This window comes from Ambystoma mexicanum, chromosome 6p (assembly GCF_040938575.1).
Source record: "Ambystoma mexicanum isolate Mex_15411 chromosome 6p, UKY_AmexF1_1, whole genome shotgun sequence".
NCBI classification, from domain to species: domain Eukaryota; kingdom Metazoa; phylum Chordata; class Amphibia; order Caudata; family Ambystomatidae; genus Ambystoma; species Ambystoma mexicanum.
The window spans coordinates 549,547,748-549,570,266 of record NC_090935.1 but is presented as its reverse complement, the minus strand read 5'-3'; the positions used below and the strand labels follow the sequence as shown (position 1 = coordinate 549,570,266).

The window sequence follows — 22,519 nt, the reverse complement described above, 5'->3', positions numbered from 1 at the left end:
AGCCTGGAGAAGAACTCCCTCCCCGGCCATATAGGGATATTTACAAATAGATATAGCAATTTTGGAAGTACAATCATTTTAGGAATGGCAATCCTACCGTGTAATGAAATTGGGAGATGCCTCCAAACCTGCAGTTTAGTGTTAATGCCTCCAAACCTGCAGTTTAGTGTTAAGTGTTTGTAGTGCCCGATCGTGATTATCAGCGTATAAGGTTTGTCTATTGCTAGAAACCAGTACCCCAAGGTATCTGATGTGGTGTTCAGACCATTTGAGGCCGCACATTTGAGCTGGGCATTTTGTGGAGGGGGTGAGCGGGAATACTTCTGACTTGGCACTGTTAACCGTATAACCCGAGTACTCTGCAAATTCGTTGATGTCTGTCATGATAGGGACAATGTTTTTGCCGGGTTCACGGACATAAAGCAGCGTATCATCCCCGTATAATGATATTATTTGGGTGGCTCCTTTCAGCGTTATGCCTCTGTTGTTATGTCTTAACCGTATTGCCGCTGCCATGGGTTCAATTGTCAGGGCAAAGAGGATAGGCGAGAAGGGACACCCCTGCTTGGTACCCCTGCCTAGCTTGAACAATTCAGATATAGTCCTATTTGCGCATACTTTCGCACATGGAGCTGTATGAAGCAGTTTGACATATTGGATGAAATACGGGGCCACCACCTCCAATACCAGAAAAAGGTACTTCCAGCAGACCGAGTCAAACGCTTTCTCGGCGTCAAGGGATATCGCTACTGCTTGCTTATTTGGATTAATCTGTGACATTATGCCGAATAGCCTGCGTAGGTTTAAGGCAGTGGATCTTTGGGGGAATAAACCCGCTTTGATCTGTGTGTACTAGTATTGTTGGCGTTACTGGTAGCACAGAACTTTCGCAAACATCTTGGCATCCACCTTTATCAGGGACAGGGGTCTATAGGATGACATATCCTGTGGCGGGTGTCGGGGTTTGGGCAGCACTGTAATTATGGCCTCGCACATAGATTGTGGCAACATTTGTTTACCCAGGGCCTCTCCCCACACTTCCAGCAAAACGGTGACCAATTCTTCCCGGAATTCCTTATAAAATTCCACTCCGAGGCCGTCCGAGCCCGGCGCTTTGCCAGACGCAAGCCCCTTGATTGCCTCGGTGAGCTCCTCTTCCGTGACTGGTTGCTCCAATATTAGTTTATTTTCTTCTGTAAGTTTAGGGAGGTCCACTATAGCAAAGTAGTTTTTGATCTCAGCAGGGGATTTCCTATCTTTATTCGCGTATAGTGTTTTGTAAAAGTCAACAAATTCATAGTTTATTCCCTGCTCGCTTGTTATTATCACGTTTTGTGTCGTGTGAATTGATGCGATCGGGGCCATTTGTTTTTCATGCTTAACCAAATAGGCCAGCATTTTGCCTGCTTTATTCCCTTCCCCGTATCTGCGAGCCCTTGCAGGGGCTGCTACATATTGTACTTCCCTTACTGCCAGTCGGTCAAATTCCCTAAGAGATTTGTGTATTTCAGCCATGGTGTCTCCACCGTGCGTCCGGCTGTAAACTTCCTCTAGTACGTTCAGTTCCTTATCCACCCTCTCCAGGTCCAGTCGTACCTCCCTTAGAAGGCCCGTAGTTTTAGATATCAGGGCCCCTCTCGCCCAGACTTTAAATGCTTCCCAAACCGACGAGATGTGGTCAACAGACCCGATGTTGTCTGCAAGGAAATTGGCAATTTCTGTGTGTAGGGTTTCAGCAACGTTTGGGTCTTTTAATACATCTCTAGGCATTCTCCATCTTCTAGTCGGCCTAGGGGCATCTCCCAGAGTCATTTCCAGTGTCACCGGGGAGTGATCAGATAGTGTGCGGGGAAGGATTTCGCAATTCTGTAGGGCATGTGTTGTATTTGAGGGGACGAACCAATAGTCTATACGTGACTCGCTGTCATGAACGGAAGAGTAGTACGTGTAGCGTTTGCTTGCTGGGTGAAGCACTCTCCAGGCATCCAGCATGGATAGTTGCTGGATGATCTGCTTCAAAGCTATGCCGTCCTGGAAGGCGGCCCGATTGCTTTGGCGGATCTGTCCAGAGTCTGGTCCAGCACCACATTAAAGTCCCCTCCCCATAGTATAGTTGCCGCTTCGTGCTTAACAAGGATCTCAAGTATGTGTAAATAGAAGTCTGGGTCATCGAGAATGGGGCCATAGGTGTTCACCAGGGTCGTGTGTTCCCCCTCAATTTCCCCCCAGACCAACACATCTGCCCATCGGGTCCACAAGGTGGCCCTTTTCGATAAAACCTAGTGATTTGTGAATAAGAGTGCATACCCCCAGTAGAACCGCCCCATACCAGCCAGGAGGCCCAGCTGGCGCTTGGTGAAGGCCTGAAGTTAAGGCCAGTGCAGCTTTCGGTCTCTGCCAGTCTCCGCCGGCGATGTCGCCATGTCATTGTACCACGTGCTCTTCCTTTTGGAACAAGGTGGCTGCATCGCATTCTCTGCAAAAAAGCTAAGCCTTGTACGCTACATCTAGTGGTCACATCAGCTTGTTACGTTTCCTTATCTAGCCGCATTGTGTCCCACGTTTTGCTGTTAGCCTATCCCTCCCAGCCTGGTAAATAGCTTTGGCCACAATGCATGCGCTCCCAGATAGTGCCATCACTGTACAGCTGCAATTACTTTACAGCTTTACCTCTTGTGGTACAAGCCACTTCTTACATGAATCAATCTGTATTCTGTATGCATCCCTGTTCCTGGCCCATCCGCACAAACCTCTCAGTGGGCTGGCAACTATCCCGATTTCACTTAACCATTATACTTACTGGCATGGCAGCAGCACTTGACTGGTTCTTCTCACCAGGAGCTGCACCATAAACCATTTTCTAAACGCTGGTCCTGTAACCTCTATTGAGTCACAACACCACTGCTTTGTCTCTGGATTCCCTGGCTAGCTTTGCACTTGCAACACTACAAATGTTCGCTTTCTATGACTACCTGCATATCTGACATAGCCCCCTGGGATGAGGCTTTCCCAGAATGTGCTCCCACACTGTTATTTTATACCTCCCTGCATATTTGACGTAGCCCGGTGCTCCTTAGGGGGGGGGGCTTTCCCAGATTATGTTCCCACACTAATGCTGTTTGATGCCTACCTGCATTTATGAAGTAGCCCCCTGCACCATGGGGCTAGGCTCTCCTGGAATGTACTCCCTCACTAATGGTGTATTTATGCCCATCTGCATTTCCGATGTAGCCCCCTGTACCATGGGGTGAGGCTTCTCTGGAAATTGCCTTCACAACCAATCCCATGCCTTTTTAACTTCATGCCTTTTTATTATGGACTGGGTTACTGCACTTGTAACTAGCGCCTAGATGCCTCAGAGCTTTGTGCGCTGCTATAAATGTAAACATGCACAAGTATATAAATAGTTCTTTGTAACGCGCCCAACTTATTTTCTTGCCTCCGATTGACCACGGTGATACTGGTATAGATTTAGGCATTCTTCCCAGTTTTAGCCATGCTTTATTGTAGCACTTATTACTGTGACTTCTGGTCTAGTTGGGCATTTGCCAAAACCATCTACAGTTCTGTTAATCCTCCCGATACCCACCAACACTTGTACCAGCCTCCAAACACGTGCTTCTACAAAATGCAGCGAATTATGCTCACTTTCATGGCAGGAATGCACAGGTTGAATTTTTTTGTCTTTGATATCGAGCAAGATATGATAGGAGAGATTTGTTTTTCCTATGGCATGTGGGCACCCTTCTTGGTTGGGTTACAACACAATGCGCGAATGTAGCACACAAATGCACATCTCTTTTGCTTGCAAGAATGACATGCTTCAGAATTGGAATTTGCCAGGCTTTCCTTTCACTCGGACATGCCCCTTACTCTAAGCACCGCAAATCTCTACAGAGTATCATTTTGTTCTTCCATCACAATCACCCCATGTCTCAAATGAGCTGCTCCAGGATATCAATGTTGGCACCTTCTTAGAATCCCCCTCTTCTCATTCAAGAAAGTGGAGAGGTGGGTTTCTTGATCAGTAAAGACATCCCATTTACCACTCATCTGTATACCTCAGAGTACATTGTAATTCATTGCCTTGTGATAACTCTTCCTTACATTGCACACCTCCCGACAACCTCATCCTTGTTTTCCAGACCTTGAGCTCCTACTCTAATTTCAGCCTGCTGTTGTTCCTGCCGTTCTCACGGGAAATAACATCCCTAAAATATCTGAGGGTCAAAGTCAGTTTGACAACTCCCCTTTGATCATTCCCTGCCGACCCTTCAAGAACTTTTGGACCGTGTCCAGCTGGTACCATTGGACCCTCATAACCCAAAGCATTCCTCTCACCTGTGGAATCTAGAAATGCTGCCTTGTAATTTGAATGTTGTCCTACTAGAAGGGTTGGTCCAGTCCTTTGGATGCAAACCCTTTATCTAAACTGATTACACTCAGATAACTGTGCCATTAAACGAAAAAAACCACATTATTTTAAATCTCGTCTAAAGTCCATGTATCACTGGATGGGCTTTATACCACATTGCATGTGTTCTGAAGAACTTAGTTATGCATGGGCCCTTGTGTTGGGGAGGATTTCAATTTCTGTGCTAATTCCCTTCAACCTTGGAGACCCCCAGCTCTTTTGCTGGACTTTAGGACTAATTTTATCCTGCAGTGAGTGAGTGAGTCCTTTTTCTCACTCATGTATTTTTTTTAAATCTGATTTGGACTCCGTTTCTTTTGGTTTTGGAGTCTGACAAACTCCACAGGGATCTACCTTCTGTATTGTGACACACAATAACTTCAGTGCAGTGTCACAGAAGCTCTTTGAATTTCTGCTAAGGTTTAAATACCTTCTCTTGGATAAACTACTGTTTCCAGGAGTAGTAAAGTGAAATTGGCTTTATTTACCTTTTTCTCTTTGTTGATCCAGCACACCCCATCGTATGTGGAGTTCTTGGGGAAGGGGGGGGGTTACTTAATAGCCCCTTTTCCTACTTACTCATGTAAAATTGTTTATGTTCCCCTCACTACATTTAATGGCCGGTGGCAGTGGTTTAATTGTCATACCATTGTGCGTTTTTAACCACAGGCTGAAGCCTCGGCTGCAGTATTGCACCCATGGGTGCCCATTTTTTCAAAATGTCCCTGGACTTCTTTTCTCGCCATTTCTTGCTTGCAATGTCTTTCTTGGGTTTTACTCTGCACACAAAACCAGTTTGTACCCTTTTGTTCATTTGACTTTGGCAGGCTTCAGTGCGGAAACCAGCCTCTGGCTCCAGCGTGTCGGGCAAGGCAGGAAGCAAGGGGGGTGCCCCAAGCTCCCTGTCCTTAGTCTCCTTGGTTACCTGTATACACTCAGTCATGATTGGCTGCTTGCAGGACAGCCACCCTGATGTGAGAGTGACAGCTAGACTGTGCATGAATGGGAGAAACTTGCATAAAAGACGAGGTCTCTTGAACAGAAGGCAGAGTCGACCACTGGAAGAAACATCCAACTAAAGAACTTGGAAGAGAAGCTTGCTGTACCCTCCTGGACCATTGAACTGCCCGGTCAAGCCCTGCTGCAGTGCTGAAGCTCCAACTCCGCATCAACTAGAGAAGCCCGGACCGGACTTCTTCTCCTCTTGGGTTAGTGGGACCAACTGACCCAAAGACTAACTTTGCTGGAACCCCTCTCCCTGCTGGCTGTATTTTCTTGTTGCTGCTGGAACCGAGTGCCAAGGGCCAGGAACACAAGAAACGAGTGCATCGTCTTTAAGCTGGACCTGAGTTCCAGGAAGATCCTGGAGGACCCTCCACAAAGCAGGATGACCCAAGCCTGAGCCCTCTCAACAGAGTGCTGAACCCCAGAAGCAAGGAGAGCTCACAAGGTGCCAGTAGCTGAAACTGATGTGCCACTGATTTGGAAAGATCCCATAGCTGCCCCCAACGACCATCGAACTGCAGGAGTCCTCCAGACATCCTCCCTCTTGTCCCCCCGACTGAGGCCCATGAACCCAGGAACTGCAGTACTGCAACCTGAACAGAAGCCAGCTGGATCCTCTTCTTCCAACCTAAGGTACTGCCTTGACCGAAGGGGTACTTGCCTCTTGTCTGTAGCTTGCTTGCTGTCACTGGAGACCTGCAGTAGCTGCTTTTTGCAGAGTTGCTTGCAGCTCTGCCCTTCACAAGCCTTACAGTTTGTGGCCCAACAGTGATTCTTTTTCTACAAACTCTCTAATAACATCGTGCAAGACTTTTGTGCTATTTGATGAAGTGGCTCAGCTCCCTAGACATTGTTTCAATTGACATTGGCTGTCCTAGCTCCCTGCAGACTCTTCCTACCCATTGACTTTGGTTTTAACTGTCACTCATAGGTGGGAAATAAGTTAAACTTGTATTGCTGGGAAAGGTCTAACCTAGACTTCATTGAGAAACTGTTAACCTTTTTCCTTCCCTAACCTTTTCCACAAACACAGTATTGCATTAAGTGTAAAAAGTGATATATCAATGTCCAGAGTGTCCTAGTAATTGAAGTCATTTCAGGGTGCAGGAAGTGTGTTTGTAACAACCCAAAGGGTATCTACTTGCTTAACTTAAATCTGAGGAAGTGTTGTGTATTTTTATTGTTGCATATTGCCCTTTCTAAAGAAGGGGTATTTAAAGCCATCCGTTAAAAATAAATAAATATTTTACTTTAAAACCTTGAGTATAAGCGTTATTTGAATACTTGTAATTGTGAATCTCAGTGTTCCAACTCTACAGCTCACATTTACCCCTTTTGAGATACGTCTGGCTGCTCAGTCACTCTACCAACTTGTGTAGTACAGACCTATACCAATAGGGGGTTACCTATTACCAAGAGGACAAGGCGGGTGTAGTCTCCCACAGGGTTACTACCTACAATCATGCCCAGCACATTCGGATATGGTGAATCCCAAATCGCCTCAGTTGCACATATGGACTTTTTCCAGTACTCCATTCAACAAAGTTGACTACTCATCTCACTTGCCCTGCCCTTGCCTTGACTAAATCTCACTTCGTGGACCGCTCCTTTACCAGCTCCGTGAATACAGATAACCTCTTCGACTCCCTTTTCAGTCAAGGTACCTCAACAATCTTCCTTTCGTCCCCTCTTATTTACTCTCTATTCCTTGTAACTCAGCAAATTCATCGGCTCCCTTGGATTTTCCCCATCACCCCTTCGCTAATAACAAATATCCAAATTCACCTCCTTCACCCAGTGTTATCTTCCTGCATCGCTGACTGCCTTTCCTAAATACAGTACGGGTTGATGCTTCACTGCTCTCAACTGAAGTGATCTACAACCCAGCCCCCAAAGCTTCACCCATCCTCTGCTCCCAACCACCCATTTCCCCCAGATAGTCACATGGCCCTCTACTACAAACAGGCTCAACTTCCATAATATCCAAAAGGTCCACCCACAGCTCACGTTTCACTCCACCAAGCCTGGTGTCCACCATGGTCCTCAGCAGGCTGGAATACTGCTCCAGCGCTCTAGTCTAACTCACTCTGTAATCCTTTACTATGCTTGAAAAGATACTGAACTTTGCCACCTTCATCTCACTCCAGCCTTCACCAATCCTCAACCACTTCTGTGCACCACTCTGAACCAAATATGGCAAAATCATCTGCCATTAACCCATCACCTGAATATAGAAATTATATACATTCTAAATGCAAGACTTGTCCTCCAAACTCTGTATCGCACCCCTCTCCCCATCACCCTAAAGAATGATATACTCGCCTCTAAAGATTCTTGGCGAAGTACTACTTTCTCTGCTAAGGAATATATAAAATATGCAAAAGGTTCTAGTGATACCTTTTTGCACACGCCTGAAATTAAGGAAACCCATTGAAGGTCTATACTTATGTATTAGGTGCTCACTGTGGAGACTACTGAAATGCTCTTGGGTTTATTTAAGTAGATGGTTTAAACAGTTTGACATGAAAAAGCAGATCTGAAAATGGTCTTCGCTGTTAGGACCTATACAGTTTTTTTATTATTTGGGTTGTGCTAGTATGTAATGTAAATGTGCTAGTATGTAATGTAAAGTAGAGTTATACACCACCATTGTGCCGTCTTTGTTGTTCTGGATGCACCAGAAAAAAGGGAGTATGGGTTGTTAGTGTGATAATGAGAGAAGCAGAGGTGAAGCCTGTGGTGATGGGTGCATATGAGAAGTATCCAGGTCCTATGTGCTGTTGACATTGTATGGTTTTGATGAAGACACTTGGAGATGCTATTCAAAGGTGAGTTCCCAAGATCTGAATGCTATAGCACTTTGGGTAAGGCTGGTGTGTGAGGGTGTAAAGTGTTCTAGAGAGGGGTGCTTATTCAAAGCTCAATTAATGTTTATCTTGTAGCAGCTAGGCCCCTGGCAGCTGTGTGAAGTTTATTTGTGTTTGAAGACTACGGTGAAGAGATATTGTTTTAGAGTAAGTCGGGAATGAGAGGGTAGTAGACAAATTAGGTGTACAAGAAACGAGCAAAGAGAAAAATGTTGGGTGCCCTACAGGTGCTACCCCCTTGTTGGCAGGCTAAAAGTAGGCTCCAGGAATATATTTGTGAAAGTTTGTATGTTCGGGGCTGGCTCCTGCCCCATAACAGTTGGTGGGCTTAAATGTTGGTCCAAGGTGCGCATACCAGGTTGTATAAATATCAAAAAACCAGGATGAGAGATCCTACAAGCGGCTGCGTGGTTCTGAACATATACATTTATTTCAAAACACAACTTTATTTGAAGATGAATTCTCTATTTTACAAAACCTTCGATAAGCACGAAAGTGACAACGGACAGGTGTGATTATATACAGTGGAAATACAGGTAGTATCAACCTCTATAATGTTGAGGTAAAAACTCCACAAAAGGGCACGGTCACATATGACAGTAGGGTAGACCTACAGTTATACAAAGTGCACCCAGGACGGAAAATAGTCCAGGGCGTGATTAACACAAGGGTGTACACAACACTATCTACAGAACATACACAAAAGGGGTTTATACAGTTGTGTTACAGGAGATCGACACAGGAGTGTTTCGGCCATAGGAGGGCTGGATTGGAGCCTGTCCGAGTGTTGGCCTTCATCAGGATGGGCACAGGATGTGGTACTGTCCATAATATCTTCTGCTGTAATAGCAGTGGTGAAGCTGTGTGTAGACAATCCTTAATTAGTTGCTGGATTGTGGGTGCGAAATGCACTCTGCGTTAGCCGTGGGTTCCTGATGGCTGGATTTGTCTCAGGATCCCGAAGGCTGGAAGAGGGCCTGAACAGATCCCAGATCACGATTCGGAGGGTGCGGGCATCACCGAGGGATCCACAGCATGAACTGGTGTTGTGTACGCCCTTGTGTTAATCACGCCCTGTGATTTTTGTAAAATAACTGAGAATTCATCTTGTTTTGAAATAAATGTATATGTTCAGAACCACACAGCCGCTTGTAAAATCTCTCATCCTGATTTTGATATTTATACGTGTACCCACCTGGGTAGATCAGGACCCCGCCAGGCGCCCCAATATTAACTTGACTTAGCATACCAGTCTGTACTGGCGATAGTGAAATGTTACCAACCACACACATTCGCCCTGAACAGGGGTGGGGCAGGGTCAGCCCCTGTGCCATCAGTATACGCAATTTCAGGAGATTGCCGATTTTGCGATTTTTCAAAAGTAGGAAGTTATGACAATAAAACATACACAAAGCTATAGCAGACCAAGTGCATGTCAACTACAGACCCATGCAACGCCGGGTGGTACTGCTAGTTTGTTATAACAACGATGGCCTTCCACTGGACCAAAGATCAAGCTTATAGTTTTGTAGTTGGAGATGGTTCTAATGCTGGTCTCGTTCTAGAGTTGGGCGACTGCCAAGTTTTTAGATTTTCTGTGAAGCTTGGGTGATCTTTACAGGGGTGTTTGGGGATAACATTCCAGAATACAATTGGTAGGGGGCAGAAACGGGACCCTCTACGTCATTCATAGCTGAAATTGTGTACCGTTTCTAGTGCGTTGTTGGTGAATCAATCAAGAGTTTGCTCAATGGCATTCAGGGCCCCCATTACGGTAAGGACGATAGAGGTTTGAAGCAGATCCCCTTTTTGATGGGAGAAAATGAGAAGTGGTGTGCGATATGGTGAGCTGTTCAAATCTTTTCAGAGTTGGGAGTATTCTGGCTGCCACCTTGTGGACTATCTGTTATACAGGAGTCCAATGGATAAAGGCCCATGTCGCATCAAGTCTTGATAATACTAATAAACTTCCATGGTCCTGTGTTTGAAGGTCACGCATGTCATGAAGCGTCAAATTGTGTCAAACTCCTTAGTTGGCTTTAACCTGTGGTTCTAGTGGGCGATCACGACCAGTGTGATTTGGAAGTTCTTCATAGAAGGAAGTGGGCAACAATCCATTAAATATGTTGAGGGGTGGGAATTAGGTAGGTTTGAAAATAAACAAATGATATAATCCAAGCTGAAATCTTCTATTCATAAAGTACTGGTGTGTAGCAGCTTTTCAACTTAAGTGAATCAATAATCACTGATGTTTAATATGCCTTGGAATTAGGAGTAGAGGTTAGACATAACCAAGATAAAAGAACTACCGTCAAACTAGTCTGAGGCTCAAGGAGTTAGAGCAGTGGTCTTCAAACTTTTTTGGCCTGGCCACTCCCTGAGCAAAATTTGGGCAGGCCGAGCCCCCCCAAAAGTGCCAGATGGACAGTATTTAGAAATGGCTATGAACTTTTGTGCGCCATCACCACACCCTACTCCCAGTACAGACCCTGTGCTCTCCCCAGCCTGCTCCCACCACTATCCCAGTGCTCCCGCCCATCCTGCTCCCACCACAGTCCCACAGCACAAGCATACACGCATCCATACACATATTTAAATAAAAAATAAACCATAAACCTACCGTCTGCAGGGGCCCACACGTGGTTGCTAAAATGCCCCTCTCCAGGTTGCTCTGCCCGTATGTGCAGTGCCCCAGCCAGCATTTCCAATGAGCTATGCAAGGCTGGCAAAGCAAAACGCCCCCAGCGTTGCATGGCTCAGCGATCATGTGCGGCTGGGGAATTGAACTGTCAAAGGCAAACAGTGTTTCCCTTTGACAGTTCAGCCAGCCCAAGAGCACCCCCTCACCTGGAAAAAGCTGAGGGAGTGCTCAGTGTTTCACTGGGCTGGCTCCTCGGCTCCCCCATAATGGTTGAGGGGGCCAGTGGGTGGACGCCCCCTCACCCATTATGGTTGAGCCATCAGGTTTGTACTGGCCTAGGGCAATAGGGCGATAACCGTACCAAAAAGGCATAATGCTAGTGTAGGCCAGTCAAAATGGGCCACTTTTTGGGCCAATGTGGGCCAGTTTGAGGAGTTACTTCTCTATGCAGCTAGTAGTTTTGACTATTGTTGCTGAATAAATATTCTTTAAATATCACAATTTGTTTACATTTGAACAAAAAACACCCCCTTGGGTACTATTCAGTCTGTGATTAAAGGACTTTTTCATTGGTGCCTAAGGCCGTTTTATGGTCCAGTCTGACCATGTGAGCTGCCCCTGCCCATTTCCTCCAATCTAAAAAAAATAAAATAAGAAAAATATTTTTTTACATTTTTTTTTTACATTTCATGCTGGGTTCTTGCACCTCCCCCTGGGATGCGGCCAGTTTGAAGACCCCCGAGTTAGAGAGTCAGCACATCTGTGCTTTTCTATACTTTGTATGAACTCAACTTGTTGGAATTAATATATCATAAATCCTCCAATTCCTAGCCATTTTTAAGAAAAAGCTTGATCATAAAAATCTGACACATTAAGGATAGAGTACACTAACTGCATGTCCTACCTTAGTTTCACATCTTAGTAGGATTATATGTCCATGTTAAGGTCTAACTAGACGATGCTCTGAGGGGTTGCAGACCATCATCAGTATTTTGATATCTATATGGAATATATATTAAAAGGACAATTCTCATCCCAGGTCTTATTGGTCAGAATGTGTCTGTTGTACATGTTAGAAATGGGAACAACCAGTATCATACGGCTTACCTTGTTTGTACGTGTCAAACAATGCATCGCTATAATAGTCTGCTCCAATCTCTAAAGCGCTGTAAAATGTCCATATATTTAGAAATGTATGGCTCCTTAGAACCTATAAAGGGAAAATAGTAAAGGACAACTTAGATCATAGATCTAGTATGTCCACATTCCTTGTGTTTGCAAAGCAAAGGGTGAAGGATACCAATGCTTACCTCATGTGCATACACTCGGTTGCTCAGAACCTAGTCTTTCCGATATCAGAAAGGTGGTTGGGGGTCATGTATGCATTGACGTGAGAGGCTAGAATCAACCTTGGGGTACTCCACATGTCCGTGTAGGAGGATGCGATCAAAAAGGACCAGGAGCGTTTCAGTTCCCGGCCAGAAAGGAGGTGATCCTGCATCAGATGTTTTCTTTCACTTCAGCGCCAACTAGATGTTTTAGTGTGATCTCTTGACTCATGTCAAAAGCGGTTGAAAAGCACAGTAGGATAATGTTTCTCGTGCTAGCCTGAACTCATGCTGTGGTGGTGATTTATTCCCACAGCTGTTGATAGATACAATTTCAGGGTAAAATGTGTGTTGGAAATTGGACAGTAGTGAGCTGGCTCAGCCGCTGATTTTTTAAGAGAGCTTTAAATAGGGCTGTGTTGAAGGCAAGGGGGGGATAGATCCATGCTCGGCAGACACGTTGTGAAGAGATCAGGCGGCTGCAAGCCCCAGTTTTAGATATCGTTTTGTAGAGGTTTGTTGGGTTGCTGGTGAGTTCACAAGCTTTCCGGATAGCTTGCCGAGTTGTCTGGAGAAAACAAGTCCTTGATGGTGAAAGCACATAAAGCCATTTATGACTAGCTAGGAGGTTCCATCTGAAGCTTTTCCATAATTGGGTGAAGGGTAATCTGTTCCTTTTATGTCCAAGTGTTCTTGGATTTGTTGAAGTAATAGTATGCTTTTTGTGCTTTGATCCTGAACAATGGTAGCCCAGTTTTTCTGTTGGAAGGGTGCTCAAGATTTTCTCCAGTTGCTGTTCTTCTTTGATGTGATTCAGCTTGAGGGCTAAACGTTTGGATACTTGCTTCTTTAGTTATGATTTGAATGGCTTTTTGTGTGCATGCTGTCCAGCGTGGTGTTAATCCAGTTGTGGATGTTTTGAGTTGGTCACCGGTGCTGCAAGTTTATCCAGAAGGGTTTTCAGCTGAATCTCTTTGCACTGCCTGGTAAGCTTCAAGAGCTAACGCTTCAGGAATGAGACAGAAAGGGGGTCTCCCCAGAGTAAAAGGATGGGGCGGTAAAGGATCTAAATTGTGTCCAGCTTCGAGCGTCCGGTCCTTTATTCAGTTGCGTGGTGTAGAACAATTAACTTTGCTGATTGTGACTTGAAATGGCATCATCCCTTTTCTCAAACCAGATGTGGAAACTCCCTGTATGGGGAGGTGTTGGGAGTCTAGAGACAAATTATAGACTGCCCTAGCCCGGTTGCCTTTGAAGAAAGAATTATAAAATGGTAGTATGCATATGAGAAGGAAGTATTGGTGTGTATGGACCAGCAGCCTGGTATGCTATCTACGATTGGTGTTGTGAATGATGGATTTTCTGAACAGGTGTATTTCCTCCTCTCCAGGATTTTCTGCTGTCTTTTTTTGTAGGATGCAGCAATAGTTTTGTGATGAGTACTTTATTAAAATTCAGATTTCTCCATTAATAATTAATATAACACAATCACATCAATTAACACTCCATATAAACTAGAAGCCCTCCTAATCAGCGCTCTAGAAACAATTATATAAGTTATACAAAATTTCATCATTGCAACAATAAAATCTAACATTTTTGATGTTAGAATATGAATTTAGAAAAGAATTTACGACGATCTAAATAACACAGACATAGAGAAGTACAATATGTCCCTGGTCCTCCACCCTGCTCCTATTGCAGTGGCAATTCCTGGACATTACATCTGTATCCCACCTCATCCTGTGTTTCAACGGTGGCAAGTTCAGCCTGGTCATAAGCACCTACCTCCTGCAGGGCCCAGATAAGATACAAATGTCACCACCCCAGTGTGTGGGATCACAAAAGGAAATGAACAGGGCAAATGAAGATAGAGAGCGTGACATCCTGAGGTTCTTCTCCAGAACCTACCGCATTGCCTTCTGCTTTACCATAGTCACAATGTTAGGCAGTCAGTAAAAAATAAAAAAATAAAAAAGGAGGGCCATCCATATATGGGATACTCCACATCTTCAGCAACACCCCTCGCTGTTAAACGCTTCTCCAAGCACAGAGTGGGGGCCGGCTCTCCCTCCTCGGCTGCTGCCTCCCTCTGGAACAGCCTCACTGCCAGACTTGAGCCAGACCTCCTGAACTTCTGGAAACTGCTGCAAACTCTGCTCTTCTCCACTCCCTTCCCTGCTAATCACCCCACTACCGCTGTGACCAGTGGCCTGATCATCATGAACCTCACAGGATCATAGGCCCCTCTTGCCCATCAATACCAGCACCCCAGCCCCCCACTGCACTTCCTTTACGGGCCCCTCCTTGGCGGATCCGCATCCCCACCCAAGAGTTGCCTGTACTAGCACTTAGCCCGAGGTTCACCCCCAGGGTTCCCCTTAGCATTTCCCTCCCTGGCCTTCCTTCAGCACTTTACCACTCCTCTTCTCCCCCTTCAGCCCCCACCCCCTGCACTTCTCAATGTACTGCAAGTCCGAATACCACAAGGCATAGTAGGACCACAACTGTATACTTGCTTTTTGCCATGGTTATTATTTCTCCTGTTTGCTTCCCATTAGCCCTGTGGCACTTTGAAACACAATTCTGCTGTATAAAGCGCCTTACAAATGCACAAAAAACGATATATTTTAACCTGATTTCACCAGCCACCTTCCTTAGGTTTGGATTCATTGGCGGGCCCATGCAAACCTTTACATTTTTGCCTGGAAATCAATTGAGATTCCTAGTTCTAAACGCAGGCCACCGTTCGAGGCGTTTCAGAAGATTCATAGAATCAAGAACCTTGACCCTAGATAGTAAACATTTGCCAAATACCTGTACCGGGATATCTAGTATTGAGATGGGTCTGTATTAATTGGGATCACTGTGACCCCCTTCTTAGAAACGTGGAGCACAATACTCTGTGACCAAGAACAGAGAAGCACCCCCTCTCCCACGAGGAGCTTACTACGTTGAAAAGCTTAAATGGAATCGGTCCCCACCATTTGGAGAACCCCTTAATACCAACAATCCCTGCTCAGGCATTCTGTACTTTTTGACTTCAATATTAAGACTGAGTAATTAGGTTACCCCAAACAATGGAGGACCAAGAACCAACGCCATTATGTCGCTTTTTCACAAACATCAAAAGCTTCAGGGCCTTAATAGCATCTTTTGGAACATCTGAACAGAGAGAGGAGGGTTGTGACATCCCTATGGTGAGCTTGAAGACTTTTTTGCTAAGTGGCGTTCATTAATAGGATGACAACTGGGTAGAAAAGAGGAACCTACTCCATGCCAACCAACTAAAGACCAAGCAGAAATAATAGTATGTATGCATGGGATTTCTAAAGCAAAGCAAACACCTAGTTGGGAAGCAAGGGATCCCTGTATGCATAGGGACGGACCCAGAGGGGTAAAAAGTAGGGCATGGCAGCAGAGGAATATCGAAGCATAGACTAGCAGGGAAGAGGGGAGCACTAGAAGGGAAGAAGATGGTTTGAGTGGAGTGATCCGCAAGATGAAGAGTAGGGTCTCCAGGTACTACATGAATCACTAGAAAACACAAAATTTGCAGATAAAAGGATATTTGAGCATCACTACAAAGCACTTCCCAAGCCCAACTGCTGTGACTTTACTACATAGTATGTTCAGTTTAGCAAAGCATCCAAACAACCTGACCTCAAAGAAACATTAAGTTACATGGAAAATAGCATACTCTGTTACAAGGGTTTTTCAGAACCTACTTTGGCGAGCCAACCTAAAGGTGTGCAGTTTCACACTTAATTCATTGATCAAACTCCCAATGGAGGGGTTGGCTAAGCAGTTAGTCTTAGACTCTGGAGGAGGTAGGCTTGGTATGAGGTACAGTTAACAAGAGAAAAATCTGTTCAAGAACAGAGGTCCAAACAGGTACACACAAACATATACTAGTTATTAACATGGGAAAGAAGAAAAAATCACCCTAGGGGTAAGTAAAATCACTATAAAACATACACCACAGTTTGGGAATACCAAATTGGTTAGCTGCCACTTTTCACTACAATACAGTAGACGTACACTATCAAAAGTAGATTTTGTAGAGAGTTGGTGGTAACACCAAATGCCCAAGAGAAATTGTGCTAATGTGTTGAGACGTCCATCAATAGCCTTTCCAGAGTTAAACGTGTTACAAGCAGGTGACCATATTAAAGTAGTTTTTTAAGGACACGGTTACAAGCCACGGTGAGGGAAAAACTACCATACATGGGCAACAAAGATGGCAATAAAAATAGGGTGTGCACCACGAGTACATTTACATTATCACAGTAGAAGATAAAGATGCACGCACGGCTGTGCACTGGGAAAAACAATGGTTCACTGCCACCAGTCTGCTCAGTAAATATCACAAAACTGACTGGGGAATTACTTAAAGAAAAAAAAAATAAATAAAAGGAGACTGTGTCCATGGAGCACTCCACAGAAAGGGGCTTGTGCTACACTGCAAATATACAGGTCAAAAAAGTGACACCCATTTCCTGTCCAGATATCTATACTGGACGACCCCCTACCTGCTGCACCTTGAAATGAAATGAAAAAAGTAGGTAAAAGTAAGGCAAAAGGGACTCATCCCAAAAGTCAGTAAGCGGCCAGACAAAGTACAGGCAGGCTGGGAGACTCCACTGAAGGAAAGCAATAGAAAACTTCTTCCCCAATACCCTTTCTGCTAGTCTGCAGGGCTTTACATGCTTTTAAATATGGCCGATGGTAAAGCACTGTGGCTTGGCTTTGGATTCAAGATGTAGTGCATTTCAATTCAGTTCAGTCAACAGGCACATGGCAAGGAGAATGAACTGTGGTAGTAGGTAAAAGGGGACAAAGGGAACGTTGTCATTATTGGTTAACAAGAAAAGTGCTTGCCTACAGACCACTCCTGTGTGAATTTTCTCTCCATATGTATAGCAGATTCAGAAAAGGTCTCATCTGTGCCCCCTACGTTGAAGTTTTATGAGAGTACAATGAATGCAAATAACCCAAAAAGGCAACTGCCCACATGGCAACAGATCAGACGGTCCACTTCAAGAGATATGCAGGCATGGGACTTCCCCAATTTCAAAAAGTGCTCCCCATTAACTCACTGGCAAACCCAGTTTCTTCCCTCTCAGCTACTCTTCCAACCTCACCATTAGAAAATAAACCAATAGACATCTAATTGTGAACACTACTGCTCATTACTAGAAGCCTTTAGTTTCAAGTGCCAGGTCCAGTAACACTCTTTGCTCCTATAGATAAGGACATAAGAAAACTCCAATTCAAGCCACGCTTGGCCGCAGCAAAGTGTAGGATTGAACTAGTATGTGGTATTGTGAGTGAAGCAATTCTAAGGCATCACCAATGATGCACAACTTGCAGATGCACCTAAATTATATGCAACTCCAACCCCTCACACCTGCACACAGGTTGGACTGTTGAATATTAATATCTCACCATACATAAAACAATGTTAGGAGGCAAACCCCTAACCCACACTTGTCATTGCACACAATCTACTTTATTACCATTAAACCACAGCGACAAGCTCTCAACGCCAGTTCAGAGAACCACTCTGACCCCACCTTACACATGCAAGTCACCCTGTACAAGCAGTATACATTCAAGACACCTCATTCAGGCCAGTCAGATAGCAAAGGCAGGGATGGCAGCAATCGGAAGCTATTTGGCTCCTGCTTGTAGCTCGGATGAGCCTGGCTATCTTAACAGACTGCTAACTAGAGCTAGTTTTGCTACAATACAACAACAGGTGCCATACAAATATAAATACAAAACATTTTCATGTTCGCCATCTAAGATGCCCCAAAAATGCATTGCCTCCACATGCGGATTTGTAGCACAGACTTGAACATGGATAAAGGGGGTGTAGTTGTCTGGGGCAATTTCAGCAGTTCATTGATGAGGGGTGGAGGAGGTTCAAGGATCGGTGCAGGAGTTTACGTACTTGCTCCTACAGACTAGAAGCTGAAACTGTGTGATAGAAAATAACAAATCTAGTCGTCAGTGGGATAAGACAGACAACCATTTCCAATAACTTTTTTGAACAAGTGTCAATATGTATGTGAAGATTGTCATTTTACATATGGAAAACGTGGACTGTTTCCCAACTGTCACCAAGTAGAGGATATGAAAATTGTAACCCGACCGATTTGGTGTGTGAAGTATAGTATGCATGTATGGATTATAAATTTGCTTTAGTATCCACTTTTATACTTTTATGAAGGAATGTAATGTTCTTTGAAACAAAGTTGCTCCAATTCAAATGTATCATCAGTATAGAGTAGTATTAAGTTAGGAATCATTATAGATATCATGCAGTAGAAAGGATCTGAACAAACTCCTTATTTTCTTTGGTTGATCAGAATGGACCAATGCAGATCATCAAGACATTACAGTAGGTATGTATTGTTCATATATAGAAGATTAATCCCTACATAACGACATAGCAATCTTCATGTTGCCCGTTAAGGTAGTTATACTACGAAAGTGTGTTTTTTTAAACTTTTGGTTTGCTTTTAAGCAGTCCCAGTAGCCAACCCGTGGGGAGCAATAGAACACCATTAACTATAAAATCCTAGTCCAGCTGCAATAGGTCAACATGCCAGATGGAGAAAGCCAACCTCTGCTTACATAAACCGTCAGGATACCTTCGGAAAATCTCGGAATATGGCGTGTCGTTTTGGAGGAGTATAGAATGTCCGATGTAGATACTTGAACTTAATTAGTTTACGTTTACAGCTCATGGACACCCGCTAGTCTGTCTATAGGGTAATTCAGCTGAGATTGGATGGCCCAAAGATTCATCCTAACAAACTATTTGTGAAGAAAGGCAAATGTTTTTCTGTCCAGGAAGTATTGTACATCGATGACACTAGGTGAGGAGATAGTAGTGGGACTGGTAATATACTGCAGTGTTTTAGGTGACCACAAGTGCATTTGGGAAACTGGACTCCCTCAGTGTGCGCATACTCTAAAATTTAGAAAGATTGCAAGGAGGTCCACATTTAGTCTCCCTGATGTCATATAAGGATTTCAAGGAGCCTTCAGTAAATAGGTCTTGTATGGTCCTAATGCTGGTACTCTGCAGTTTCTTTGACATGCAGAATCACAAATGAGCGTTATTGTGAATCAGGATAATGCAAAATTGTACAAAACAGCAATTGCACAACCCCCAAAAAAAGCACAAGAAAAAGGAGTAGAGTAGGGGGGAGGGGCTTGGTATTGGAGACCCTGACATTTCAAGATAAATAACAAAAAGTGAAAATGCATTAAGGGGATATTCTATATGTTTGGATAGATATTGGAGCATGGATCAGTAGTACGCAGAGCAGGAAAGACACTCTAAAGAGCAAATATACATGGCACATCTCACCAGTTAATTCTGTTAAGGAAAACCTTGGTAGAATATGAGAAGCGTCAGTTATTTAATACGATCAGTCCCTGCACAGCTTTCTGAGTTCTGTACAAACGTTGGGCTTTATTTCTTGTTATTTGCCAACTTGTTTCCGTATGGGCAGTGAACTACCATAACATGGCATAGTGTGCCAGTGCACAGAAGGCTTGAAAAGGACATCTTTAGGGTACATGGATCTGAAAAGTCATGCCTTGCATATAAAAGTCACTATCTGAAGTAACTAAAGAAAAGCGAGTGTGGAGGGAGAGAGTCATGATTTGAGTTTTAACTTGCTAGTTTTATATCCAACCAAAATGAAACGCATATCAAAGAGCCAATATAACCTGACCAGTAATATAAACATGTTGGGACAAAGACCTATTCCCAAGCAATTTCAATCAGGCACAATATGAAAATTACTGTACCAATTGCTAGGCCAGAAAAAAAAGCAGAGAAAGCACACACAGATCACTTATCTAGACTTACTTTGTACATGCTACATGGGTGATGACATCTCTATGCATGTAACTTCGTTCATACATTGTGGCGCTGGGCAGATTGTCCAAGTACACACGTTCAAACTCCAGCACTGTGAAAGAAACACAAATATCCAAAGATTTGTCTCAATTTAATTAAAGAAATTCACGTTTCTTCTCCATCGGTATGTTTTGTTAAAAATGTTGGTCAACATCATTCGCCATTCGTTTAATCTTTACCTTTGGCCATGGGGTAAAAACGCTATGTGCCAGGCTAGCGGAGTCGAGCTACGTAACCCTGTTTGGACCTAGACCTAAGGTACAGAGGCTCCCTAAGCAGGCAGACCAACAAAAGCAGGCACAATTACAAACGCCTTGACGTATACGGACGGCCAGAAACATTTCTCATATGGTCTTCTCCATTTGCTGGGAACGGGCATGCACTCTAACATAGTTACTCTACACAACTATGTGCGGTTTAGCTGTATATATCTTGTCATAATTAACAAACAGACCACCCTTGATAGGTCGCAGAAATTAAATGTGTAGGTTACAATACAAACCCCAAGGAGGAACACAAAAAAGCATTTTTGTTCAATGGAAAGCCTATGCCTACTTACTTGCATGAGGCCACCAAAGGAACATAATATACAGCCATATGGGAGGTTTATTGGTACACATAGAATGCCACAGGTGGCCTCGGAATGTGCTAACAAGAAGAGGGACATACCAAAGGAAAAGCTGGAAACTCATGGACATGTTTATCTGGAGTGCTACAGCTTGAACAACAGTGCTACAGCTTGAAAAACGTCCTGAAGGTAATTTATGGAGGCAGAAGGGAATACACATTGTACTCCAGTACGCGACTCATTGTCATGGATGTTATCCAATTGTCAGCAAGGGGCTCTTCGAATTAATAACTTAATGTACTGTCAGAATCTATCAGAACACATAAGTGGTGATGCAATTTAAACTAGGGGTAAGCAACCAGCTCCTGCATATCTTGGTGTTCAAGCTGGATTCAACCTGAGGTTGCCTTTGCATCATACTTAATGAGGGAATTTAATCAGTTACTTGAAAATAATATACCTGTGATACAAATAGGGTATGCATTTAATATGTGTATATGGTGGGAGGGGTGAAAGATGTGCAAGTGCCTATTGGCGGAATCCTGAAGCCAATTGGGGAAGACTCAGAAAGACTAATATAATAAAGGATGCTGAATTTGCAGCAATAGAAATAACCCTTTATCAGTTGATACAGGGACAGACAATTAGCATTTATTTTATCTAAAATTTGAGGAAAGTGATATGATGCAAATTGTAACCGCACCTAGATTGTGCAAGGGAGGACCAGGAAGAGCACAGACATGGGTGATTAGCCTGGAAGCTACTAGATGGCTATAGTATAGACACAGGCATCCATTGGTGATTAACCAAATTGTCAATTACTAGGAATTTGTATATATAGGACATGAACCTAGACATGTCTCTATATAGGGTGCAACTGGGTGAGATGATTTATGCTGCTAAGGATATATTCAATATCGCAACCAGCGCAAATAAGTGCCTGCAATTACAGACTTTAAAGAAAGTAGAGCCCTGAGCAGGTAGAGGCATTATTGCTCCTAAACCGTACAAAGTAGATAACATGAAAAGAGCTGAAAAGTGTGGTTTTACTAAAGCTTGATAGGGATGCTAAACGTTTGGCTCCTGCAGGCAGTTATTAAACCATACTGATGTGAATATTTTATGGAATGTGAAAGCAAACCGAGTGCCAACACTCAGTAACAAAATGGCCCACCTGGAATTTACCCTAGCAAGGTCGATAGGATGTAACCCAAGAAAATTAATGTTTGATTGCATCACCTCAGTGATGGAAGTAAAGCAAGCGCTTGACTTCTGTACACATTCAACCATCTTTCTCCCCCTTGGTATTGGTGCACATCTAATTTCTCTGATTGAGCTTTTATTCATGGATCTTAAAGTGATGTTGCAATTTAAGAGAATAACATTGGAAAAACGTGCGCTATATCGAGTAACCCTCTTGTCCCCATCCAGAGTGCAATGGCTATGGAAACTTGCACACGGATAAGGCAAGGCACGTGCGGCAGAGAAATATTGGTCAAAGGGGTGGAGTCAGTCATAATACTTCACGTCGATGAGGTTGTGCTTTTTAAGGAAGCCTACCAACATCAGAAAGAAGCCCTTGATGTGGTTGCTCAATATGCAGATAAATGAGCAATATGCATATACTGGGTGATGGTGTTCTCCATCTCCCCAAGAAATAATTCCAGAATCACAGCATAAGTGGGCAGAAACCGCCTTCAGGTCCCTTTGAAAAAAATGCGATTGGAGGCAGTGCAGAAAATCTTAATACTGCT

At 43.9% G+C, this 22,519-nt stretch overlaps 1 protein-coding gene across 2 annotated transcripts in view; it reads right to left on the bottom strand.

The window, feature by feature from the left end:
* The window catches only part of PPWD1 (peptidylprolyl isomerase domain and WD repeat containing 1), a 537,697-nt gene that overhangs the window by 458,938 nt on the left and 56,240 nt on the right, over positions 1-22,519 (bottom strand). The window contains exon 2 of one of the 2 annotated variants that reach the window (XM_069627352.1): positions 20,147-20,249. The exons of the other annotated variant lie outside the window; for it this stretch is intronic. Within the exon in view, the coding sequence (XP_069483453.1) occupies positions 20,147-20,249 (103 nt within the window). The remainder of the gene's footprint in view (positions 1-20,146; positions 20,250-22,519) is intronic. 2 annotated transcript variants of the gene reach the window in all.